Genomic DNA, 12065 nt, shown 5'->3' on the forward strand with positions numbered 1-12065 from the left:
GGTCCTGCTCTGGCAGGGTGGTTGGACTGGATGATCTTTCGAGGTCCATTTCAACCCTAAGATTCTGTGATTCTGTGATTAAGATGGCAAGGCCCAGAATTATTCTGGTAGTTGAATACCTTCAATGTATTTATTAATATATTTTCTCCCACAGTAGCTGTTAAGAGAATTTCAGCAGCTGAAACTATGGAATTGAGTTGAAACTGATTCAACTGATCCATTCAAGAGAAAGGAGAAACAATGATCTTACATTTAACTGCAAATTCAAATTTAACTAGAATTTATATTTTTTCTTAAACTTTAAAAATATTTATTAATTTAAAAATTAACTAAAAAAAAATAGCTTTAACAGTGTTTTGCTCTCTTTTTCTATAAGAAAAAAATCCATAAAATCATTCACGATGTCCTGGTTTTAGCTGGGATAGAGTTAATTTTCTTCCTAGTAGCTGGTACAGTGCTGTGTTTTGGAGTATGAGAATAATGTTGGTAGCACATTGATGTTTTGGGTGTTGCTAATTAGTGATTACCTTGAGTTAAAGTCTTTTCTGTTTCCCAGTCTCTGACAGCAAGCTGGTGCACAAAAAGCTGGAAGGCAACATGGCCAGGACAGCTAACCCGGAACTAGCCAAAAAGCTATTCAGTACCACAGAATGCTATGCCACTTGGGGCAGCTGGTGGGGTGCAGGCATCCCTGCTCGGGCATCGGTCACAACAGCTGGTGAGCATTGTTATTTCAACAAGTAAAACCACTTTACCTGCAACAAAAGACTGACATAGTCCTGCCTGGAATGAAACTTTTACAGGCTGATTACTGCAGAACTTTTCCTTCTCAAGAGCCACATTTTTTTCAGTCTGATTTACTACTGGTACTACTCTGGAACCCATTACACTGTTGTAGAACATTTTTTTTGAGAATTGTGGTTGTGTTCTCATGAATTTACAGACTAAGTAACACCCTCATTTAGTCAGCAAGAATACAAGACTATCTGGTTACAGCAGAGAGCTCTAACATTTGGAATAGGTTCAAGCTCTCTATTATTCCAGACCTCTCATTTAGCTAATGCTGGAGCATCACAAGCCTTATTGGTGGAGGAAAAGTGCTACATGCTGTCCAAATTCTCCACTGCAAACAACTCCCCTGGTATAGGGACCATCGTCAAGCAGCACAGTGTAAGGACTGCTTGGAACAAAAGCATAAGGATGCCTTTTATTGCAATGTTAACTAGTGATCATCCTATCCACACATACCGCATCCCACTGTGAGTTGACCTGTGCTTTTTATTATCATAGGTGTGCCTTGAAGCTCAAGCACTACAGATGTTTGATTTGGTGATGTGGTAGGATAATAGTGATGATAGAGCTCAGGTCAGTATGATTCATCACATATTCAATCAATAACACTATAATCCAGGTGCACAAGAGCTCTGGTTTTGATCCTTAGTGCAGCTACACTCACTTCATCACAAGGTACTTAAAATGAAACCCTTCCCTGAGTGTATGTATTAACACTGAAGCTAGACTATATGGGACAATGAACGATTCTAAAGTAAAAACAACTTCCACATAGTTTGAATGAGAGCAGCATTGGATTCAGCACTGATGTCCCATAAGGGAACATATCTGTTCCACTCTATCTCACAGCTGTAACTGTGCAGTGACCATTCACCATTCATTTCTCCCCTTTTCCTTCTATATCAGAAAGTCCTGAATTTTTTCTCCTGCCCTTCTCTGAATTTGCACTGCTTTTTTTATTTCCAGTCATCAGCTCCCCATAGAAATTAGAGTTTATCAAAAAGAATTCAATAGTTTACAAACACAGGACCTTGGTTTAGGTAACTAAAAAAAAAAAAAAAAGTCCAGTAACAAAAACAACAGCAACTCCTCTGCAGCAATGCAGATAACAAAGCCAAGAACAGGTCATATAGAATGAGATACAAGGTACTTCTGATTCAGATGAGCTATCTATGGAATAAACTTCCAGAATACCTAGACTCAGTAATTCTGTAAAGATATTTCTCTATACTGGAGACAGAGATCTGAGAAGGAGCTTTTATAAAGAGTTTGTCCTATTAAAAAAACCAAGAAGAACGTAAAATCCCACAACTTCCATCTGTTTCATGTGACCATTAACAAAATATCAACGTAAATTTAATCTACATCAATTTTCATGGTGTTTCCTCTGACTGCTACCTTCATTCTACAAAAACACAAATATTCTTTCAAAATGATCCTCCATGCTCGTGGTGTTTAAAGTTGGACTCTAATCCAACTAGAAACTAATACTTCAGTGACTACAACAGGCAGACATGAGAAGTCACATTTAACTACAGTAATGTCTTAAACATTCCTTATTAAGGTTATAATTTATGATAAGGAGTACTATGATCAGTTTTGGACAACCGGTACAAAAAAACCACTTTTATAAACTTGAGCAGGTTCATCAGAGGGCCACCATGATGGCCAGGAGGGTGGAGCACTAGCTCTGTAAGGATAAGTCAAGGGAACAGGGCTATAGAAAAAGCAGCCTTGGGAGACCCTAATAGCAGCTTTCCATTACTGAAGAAACCACTGAAGAAACAGAGCCAGAGGCTTTACATGAGTACATAATAGAAGAGAGACAACAGATGTGAACTCAACTGGGGAAGTTGTAACTGGATATAAGAAAAAAAAAATCCAAACAAACCACTATTACAATAACAGAGCATTTTAAAAAGTTGTCCAAAGACCACGGAATCTGTCAGTGGATATATTTCAAGATCTGACTGTGCAAAGCCCTTGACAACCTGGTCTGAATTCAATGGAGATCCTGTTTTGTGCAGACACCGAGTGACTTAGGTGCCTTCTATCCTAAATCAGCTATGATTTTACTTTTTAAAAACAAAACCCAACCAATCAAAAAGCCCTGAAAACAAACAAACAAACAAAACCTCGAAACACATGAACAGTCTATAGATGTAATGGGACATTTAACATCTGACAAAGTTTCAGGAAAAGAAACCTCTCAGATGTTGCCTGCTACCCACTATTTAACTACACAGAGCTTTTCACAGCAAACATACATGCAAAAAGCAAAGACAGGTATGAACAGTACTGGGATGACACAACTACACCAAACCTGTCATGCATGGCACCCAAACAGTATCTTGCTAAAGATCATTAAATAGGCAAGTACTTAGACAGCAGACAAATACAATGCAATACAACAAAGCATCTTTCCCCAAAATCAAGAAAAACAATCAGCCAAAAACAGTAAGGTGTTTTAAAGAAATTCATAAAGGGTCTTGGGACTCCATACAGGCACTAGGCAGCTGATCTTACTTCAAGGGCAGCAGTGTAGCGCACTGGGAGGTAGAAAACTTGATGATAGCACCACACAATTTCAGTCTACAAATAAGTGTTGGCAACAGCACTCAGTCTTTGGGATTAACTATTTCCATACCAGTGAAGTTATTTTCTCTAGAGAAACATGCAACAATGGCGGCTACATAAAAAAGATCATTCTCAACACTGCTGCAGAAGAAAGTAATTTAAGAAACCACAAAAAGCCTTCAAGACACAATTGTGTCTTATGACAGAATGGTCTCCGGACTACTAGTGCTGTAGTACTTCCTAGCAAACGGGAAAAAGTTAACTGATTATTGCCTCTACAAATATCCGTTTCTTTCCAGAACAAAGTTCAGTGGAAGCAATCTATACCAAGCTAAGCATAACAGAGAATGGCAGATGAAGAGAGAGGTAAGCAAGACTTACAGTTTAATGACAGATGAAGAGGAAATAAGGGTTTGAAAATGCTACATTGTGCTTAACTGAAAAAAAAAAAGCTACAAATTTTAGGTCATGCCACTTTCCTTCTAGAATGTGATGACTAGCTTCTGCTTAACACAGCCCAAATGAAGAATGTTTTAGGGTTCGGTGTAGCTCTTCAAAGAGTCGTTATCTCTAAGCAACTTTTGTATTTGTATTTTGCAGTATGTATGTATTTGACCTTACATTCTAGAATGGCACTGGGCAACTTTCACAGCTTCTAAAACAACCGAAAAACTACAAGATAAAGGACTTTGTAATACTTCACAATTGATTGTTCACTTTTCAGGTTAGTTTTGCAGTCAAGATACTACTGAGACACCACAAAGACAGAAGATAATTTAAATGACTAAAGGCAGAATGCAACAGGTTCTCTTGTTACAGTGTGAAGAAATAAAAGCTATGAGAGAAGTATAGCATTGCTCTTAGCACACTCACTGCTAGACACAGCTTCATATTGCACACCCCACAGAGCGAGAGAGCAACAGCAACGGTCATTTTAGGTCAAGGGCAGCAACCTTGTTCAGAAGCCTGGGCACAGTCCAAAAGCATGTCCATTTATGCAGTACACCCCCAGCACACACATAATCCAAAAGCACAGTTTCCTTGGCTCCAGGTCAGTGGCTAGTTGCAGCATAACCAAAAATAATGTGACGGGAATGCATTCAGGCAAACAAGAAAGAGACTGAGAAGGTCACAATCAGCTATGTCACTGAAAGCTGGGGCTTTGGATTGCTCTGCATTACTGAAGCTCAAAGGTCTCCACAAACATTTGAGAAGAGGGCAACAAAGCAGAACTGTTGTAGAGAAAATACCAAGCTTCAGTAGAAGTCTGTGTCTCAATAATAAAGTAACATGTAAAGAAAAACCTTAGAGCTAATAAAGTTTTTCCTTAAGTTTGTGCTCTGGCCTGAGCTGCAGTCAAGTAGCTCTTCCTGGTGGCTAACAAGTGGGAAAAGACTCCTAGCTATTTTCTTGCAAAGTGAAAAATAGTTTCATATTCTTAAACACACTTACTAGATCTTGCCTTAGACAGCAATCATTTTATGCTACTTAATAAGAGAGAAACCACTAATTAACTACCTGGGCCCAAAGAAAGGCAGTCTGAACACCAGGAGTAGGATTGAGTCATTAGTTTCTCTTGTCTTCATACCCTCCAATGTACAAAAACTGAATAAAAGCATGTGACTTGCTTCAAGTTGCAACTGCCACCTGCTATGTTTACACTTCTGTGATATATTTGAAAGCTCCTCCAAATGTCTGAATGTGTCTGTCACTCAATCGTACTTATATCATTCACTGCTGATGTAGGTTCATTGGCAGTGCAGCCGGTGATAGAAGCAGAACATCTACTTCCTAGGTCAGAAGAAAAAGGCTGAGAAGCCCAACAACAGGCAAGTGCCCAGATTGCGTGTCAGACCTAAGATAAGCTGTGTAAAATCCTATTTGATACATATTGTGTCAACAACTCTGCTCATGTGTCTCAACACAAATGAGCCTTTCCCCCTGCTTTACGCATGTCTAACCTCTAAATCCACAAGTATACATTTTCCTTCCGTTATGCATGTTTTTCTCCATAGGGGAGATGCCAAACACTTGGGTTTTGGAAGCCAAATTTATACAAAATTAAATGCATCTACCCTAGCATCCTCTTGATTCTAATAGACATGGCTGGGTGATAGGAAAGGCCAGTGTGTCTGGGAATAGATTCTAAAATGTTTTGTCACCTTTTCATATATTATCAATTCCTTCCTGTTAACTACATTTTGTTTATTCTCCTTCCCTAATCTTGCAGTTCCAAACTCTTTACCCTAATTACCATAAAATAATCCTTTCAGTCCCTTCATTCAGTAGAAAGCTGTAGGAGTTAAATACCTTCCTCTTGAAAGTAACTCAAGTCCACTCTCCACTTGTGTAGATAATTGTTTTAAACTACATGGATAGTCAGGAACAACTCTCACTACAGGAATAATGGCCAATATCCAACTCCTTTACCTAACAATCTTTAAGGTTTTATTTCTGAAGCAAATACTCTGCTGTGTTTCATCTGATACAGTGATATCTAATATTCAAGACAAAGCTCATAAAACAAGACATAGGATTAGATTTTTGTAGACGAAAAGTAACATATAGCTTAACTGTATCTTACATGTGTTGTACATTATGGGCCGTTTTTGTTTTACAATGCTTTATTGGGTAACCCTGTTTCAGCATTTGCCACCTTTTTGAGTGTTTACATTTATTACAGGTTTAGTGTCTTTGTTTAAATAACTAAAATGTTTAGGTGAAACCAAGCAGAAGTGTAAAGGCCAGGAAACAAGAGAGTAAAAAGGGGTTCTGTATTTCAATAGTTTTGGACATTTCTTTAAATATGGCACAAATATGAACTACTACTCATGCATTGTCAGTATAGTTCAGATCATTTGTATTCAATGAAAATAGAAATTCATAGCAACAAACTGCTATGCCCTAGTACCAGCAGCTATTAAAAGAGAAACATTGGTTGTCAGTGTTTTCACACAGACAGACTGTACTTGTATTACGGCACAAAATACCATTTAGGAAAATAGTCAAGATTAGTTCAAAGATTTATTTAAATACTTTCTATTGCTGGGGAAAAAAAAAATAAAAGAAGAGGAAAGAAAAATTCATTCTAAAAACCAGTCTTTTCAGACCTTGCTCAGTGACAAACTCTTGGGCATTACACTTTCTCGATTTTAACTAACAGAGGACAAAGTACAAAGAATACTGACCGACTTCTGCTGGTTTTCCTTCATTGTTTTGCTCTATAAATCTTTCTCCAATACTAAACTGTGGAAAAAATAGAATCATTGATCTTTAAAATAGATTTTATGAGACATTTCCCTAAATGAAAGCAACATTTTCTTTTTTCAGGACATTGATCACCAGTGCTGGAGTCACTTCTGTTTGCTCCTGATGAAGTCATGACTGGTTTTTTTCTGTATCATATAACCATGGTAGTGTGTATTTTCAAACAAGACGATTTCTTATGATTCTGAAATGCCCAAATACTACAACTGAAGTAATAACCATATTTACATAGAATAGCTTCCCCCTTCCCAAGAAGCTTTACAAAGGAGACAGACTTTTTGAAGAAAGCAACTCAAATAGAGAAACAGCACATTTTTCTTTCCATGCTTTCCTGCAAGGAAGTACCATGAAACACTAACAACTTACCGTAAGTAAACAGTTCTATATTATTATGTTTTGCAAGACTTTAGAAAGTTGTGGTTAAAACATACTGTCATCTGCAAGTGACACTGCCTCTCAGTTCTAAAAATCTGATGAGTGATGTAATAGCTCTTACAGAAGAACACCTGTGACTAATGCAGCTAGTACTTATTAAGTGATCTTTGACCCACTAAGGTAGGTTAGCATAACATATACAGCTTAATTATTCATACATTACTATTTGATATGAGTTGCACTGGACCTTGTCCGTATTGTCTGACTGCAGAAAAGTAGGTGAAAGTTGCCTCTTTCCTCCTACCTTAATTTCTGTAGTTTACTGTTCTAGACCAAAAGTTAATACACAATACAAAAAGACTGTGTAAGACAACTTTTTTGTTACACATTCAAACACATCTGACTTGCTAAAAAATTACTTTTGTTTAGAAAAACCTGTATGTTTTTACTTTTCAACCTTGACTAGCAGTGATACAGAACTATTGCTGACATTCCAGTAAAACTGTAAAAAAAACCAAACCACACAAAAGAAAACAAAAAACAGTTATTCCATCAATAATAAAACTTGATACAATGTATATCTTATTTTGTACACAAAGTATGCATAAGCATAAATATTTAAGTCTGCATTCTTAAATAAACTGTGCAAGGAAGGAAGGAAGAGGTTTTGCAGATGAAACTTACAATTCCACTAGAACACTTCCATGGTTCACTTGAGCCTTAAGGCCTGTGTTTTGCTTCTTATACTCAAGTCTGTATCATTCACTTTTGCCCTCAGGAAGCTCAAAACTAGAATTTCATCTTCCAGAAATCAAGAAGCTGAAATTCATCTCACACTAACCTGACACAACATTTCCAGGCATTACAGACCAAGGTTACCAAAGGAATTTACACATATAACACTAAATCACCGCTATTCCTCACACATTTCAGTCAGTAAACTTCAAGCAGCAGATATACCACCAATCCTCTTCCAGACTACATAGATTAACAAGTGAAAATCTTCTCCATAGGAATAAGTAAACAAATTTAGGACAGCTGTATCCTCCTAGCTTCTCCTTCTTTCCAAAGAGGCAGAGAGAAATACAAGACAGAAATTAGAGGGTGCACTAGGCCCTGGAGATTTTCATCATTACTGCACACAGGTTTACCACTTGTTATTATATGTCAGCATCATATACCAGTACAAGTAGCCTGGCACACTTGTGAAGATATGGCATAAAGACAAGTATAAGAGCTATAATTTACATTAGCAATAAAGCATTAGGACATGAATGATACATGAACTACCAAGACAAAGTAGGATGAGGCAATGATAATAACTTGATGCTTCTGTCTAGGCTGGTGGTATAGGCAATGTAGCTTACCTACTGCCTAGTCTTGATAGGTAACATTCTGTAAGGTTCCTGGCAAGGTCTGCCTCACGGGGAAACATGGAGGAAAAGAACAAAGACCAGTGGGCAAAAATCATCCTCAAAAATAGCATTCGAGCAGCAGCACAGCTACTAGGGAAAGAACTGAATGTTGGATGTTAGAGTTTGGAACCTATGACCACAATACAGCACCAGTAGTAAATAAGATCTTAGCTGCGGAGGAACTCAAAAGTGTAAAGCAATGCATAGGTACAAGTGCAACAACCAACTTTGCAAGTATGGTACTTACAAAGGGACAGATGAAGTCAGGCTCTCCCGACTCCATTCAACTGCTGAAGTAGCAGGAACATAACTAATAAATTATCGCCACTTTCCAATTCTCACTAATCTTGTAATAGGGTTTTGTCCACATAACACATATGAATGCCTCAGATCTTTAACAATGTACCTAGCGATATCAAAGATTCATATGGAAAGGGAGTTACACATTCTAAATACAGCCTTCAGCATTAAGGCTAACGTTCACATTCAGAATATTGACTCTCAAGCTAATAGTTGCATTGCCACTGTCAATTGCTATTGTCTCTCAGCTCACCATTTTTTTACCCTTCCATAAAGGGTATTTTTAACTATGGTTCAGTATAGATAGCTGAAAAATACCATTCCTCCCTAAGAGATTGGTAGAAGACTATCTCTCAGCAATATTTTCTGATCTTGATGGTTTTATTCTCATGCAAACAGTGTAAGGTAGCAAAACCACGAACTGTCAGCATTGTATCTATTTCTGACATGTTACATGACTAAGCTACCTAACTTCACAAAGCTCTTAAAGACACCATGTTTGAAAGGAATTAGGGAATATAAAACTGGATTATTGCTTAATCACAAGTATGTTATTACTTAAGTCTGATAAATCCATTTCACCACCAAAACCTAGCACCAGGATAAGTTTGTAGTGACTATACAATATCTAACTGTACCACAGTAAGACATTGGATCTTTAGCACATAGACAATAATCTACAGCCACCAATGTGTCAAAATTGTGAAAAGATTAAGCACGAGGTATGTTCTTCATCTGCCACACTTTATGGTATCCAAATGCTCCACAGGAGATTAACAAACACACAACCTGGCACACATACACCAGCAAGGCATCCTCATAGGCCTCATAATCGGAAGATACCTCTTGGAAACTGCCGTCCCTGTACCTTACTCCCACACGGTAGAACTAAAACAGCAGCTGGGGTCCACTATTTGCCTACGCAGATAGGGCGTCTCAGGACAAGAGCCAATTGCTCGCTTATCACAGAATCACAGTTCACGGCCACGAAAATGCAGAAAACGAATGGGATTTGAGCAACAAGGTGGCTGGATACTCCCCAGAAGGGCACGGGCTGCACCTCAGGGACGGCTGGAGAGGAGAAGCAGCCTGACAGCTCTCCACGGGAGCCACCTCCCCGGCAGAAGGGTGTCGACAGTCGCAGCAGCAGGGACGCGGCTGCCTCTCTGCCAGGCAGACAGCCGACGAGGGCACCGCAGCTCCCGTTCGCTCTAGCACTACGGCTGGCCCCGGCGCCCCTCCCGCCCCGGGCCTAGCCCTCTCTCCCCACTCACCCGTGCTGGGCGGCTGCCGCCCGCCGCTTGTTGAGCAGGCAGAGGAGAGCGCAGGCGGCGGCGGCAGAGCCGGCGATGGCGGAGTGGCGCACGGTGAGGTACTTGCTGTAGGCAGCCATAGCGCGAGTGCAGCCGCGGAGCCCAGCAGAGCCCAGCCGAGCCGAGCGGAGCCGAGCGCAGCCGAGGCCGGCCGAGCAGGCGCGGGGAGTGCCGGGAGGAGGCGGGGCCGCGCGGCCTCTCCTCAGCCGGCGGGACGGCCGGCACCCAGCCGGGCTTGGTGTCGCCTCGACCGGGGAGCGGCCGTGGGGCGGTTGTGCAACAGTAATTAGCGCAGCTTCCCCATCTCCCGCGGCAGGGAGCGGATCAAAAGGAAGGGGCGTTTTATCCTGCACCGGCGCGGTCGGGCCTGCTGCCGGCTGTCCTCGCCTGGAAGCCGGGCCTCGGGGCCTGGCGGCCGGGCCTGGGCTCGCCGTTTAGTCTTCCCGGGCATCCTGGGCTTGACACCTCCGGCGTGTGGGGCTGCGGAGGTTCGCTTTCACGGAGGGCCTTTGTGCAAGTGAACATTGTGTTTCCCGAGCGAGAATTATGCATGGCATATAAACGTGGAGACAATACGAGATACGCTTTTAAGGGAGACTTTGTTGTAAGTTTTGCTATACTGTCTGTGTTTTTTAGGGCCGTGAGAGGAGCTGCTAAGCTAGACTTTCAGACAGAGGGTGGAATGAGTTGTTACCTGTGTTAAGTCCAGAAAGACAATCGCTATCGCAGGTAGAGCCATGCCAAGTACAGCAGGAGATACCAGACAGACACCTACAAAACCAGTTACACTTGCACTGGTGCTTTTTCCAGCAGAGTTAATAGCAGTTTGCCAAGCCGAGCTATACCAGTGAAAACACCCATGCCAGCATAACTATGTTTACCCTGCATCTTCCCCTGTGGTCATAGCCCTCAGAAAGACATAATATGTGTGAACTGAGTGTACTTTCTAGAGGTACTGGTCAGTTGTGTATTTAAAGCCTATACTGGTGCAGTGGCTAACGCTGAAATGACAAAGCAATTTATTTGGTCAAGCATAAATACAGAACAAAATGTGGTTAGAATCCACGTGTGTAGTCTAAAAAAAGATTTTCATACGGGCTTTTAAACATTTTAAAAACATTTTAATACCTTTGAATGTTGTGCTTCTGCTGTTGTGGTATAAGAGTGTGTGCATAGGTCAGTCCACTTACCAAGTATTTCTGTTTCTTTCAGATATATCTGTCTGGAGTAGCAGGGCTGAATCTGCAGTTTTATGAGAAGTAACCCCCATTTCTTCACTGTGAATCACCATATATACTTTTCTTTCTCACTCCCTCTCCCCATACTTGATATTTGGGGCAATTTTATGTTTTGTTGTAAAAGCTGGAGCCTCAGAACATTAAATTCTTCACATTTTCTAGAGCACCAGCATGAGGACTACTGAATCTAGTTCTTTGACACTTGTTCTAGTGACCTGACACAAATCGATAATCTCCCTGCGTTAAAACGTCTACTGTACCTTGGTGCTTTGCGGAAAAAAACAAAAAATCAGACTATTTAAAGCGTTTCTTAACCTCAGGAAAATATACAGCAAAATTCCACTGCATTAATAAATTCATATTGTTTTTTAAGATTGATGTTTGTAAAAGCATCTTGGTTTTTAAATCTTAGATGCTTTAGCAGTAGGTAAGTGTGAGAACGTAAAAAAAGGTAGGTTCTGCATCAAAGTAAACTTCTTATATTGACATCATTACAAAAATTAAAATATCTAGTTTTCAGGTTAACCAAACCTTTAGAGTTTTGATGGTACTTCTAATATCGGTGCAGAGATCAAATGTGCTATGATACTGCTACGCACTTCTTTACAAGTCCTCTTCCATCCTTAAGCTTAGGTTCCCTTCCACAGAACTAGCTATGTAATATAGCCTAACTTTGTTTACAGGCAGTGTCCATCTGTTTGGGCCATGCTGACCTTTGTTGTTTGCATGACTGCATGATTTGCGTTCTGCTGTATTTGTCTTCCACAATGTCCTCATCCCACTTCTTG

The 12065-nt window shown here is 40.2% G+C and overlaps 1 protein-coding gene and 1 long non-coding RNA gene across 2 annotated transcripts in view; one reads left to right on the plus strand and one right to left on the minus strand.

Annotated features, from left to right (window-relative positions):
- Positions 1–10180, minus strand: part of ABCD3 (ATP binding cassette subfamily D member 3) — a 31622-nt gene extending 21442 nt beyond the window's left edge. The window contains exon 1 of the mRNA XM_062003934.1: positions 10001–10180. Coding sequence (XP_061859918.1) covers positions 10001–10119 — 119 coding nt within the window. The 5' untranslated portion in view covers positions 10120–10180. The remainder of the gene's footprint in view (positions 1–10000) is intronic.
- A 77-nt stretch (positions 10181–10257) lies between these two features.
- Positions 10258–11649, plus strand: LOC133626285 (uncharacterized). The gene is made up of 2 exons (XR_009819385.1): positions 10258–10643; positions 11252–11649. It is a non-coding gene; the product is annotated as an uncharacterized LOC133626285 (long non-coding RNA).
- Positions 11650–12065: the final 416 nt, after the last annotated feature.

Source organism: Colius striatus, chromosome 10 (genome assembly GCF_028858725.1).
Source record: "Colius striatus isolate bColStr4 chromosome 10, bColStr4.1.hap1, whole genome shotgun sequence".
Classification (NCBI taxonomy): domain Eukaryota; kingdom Metazoa; phylum Chordata; class Aves; order Coliiformes; family Coliidae; genus Colius; species Colius striatus.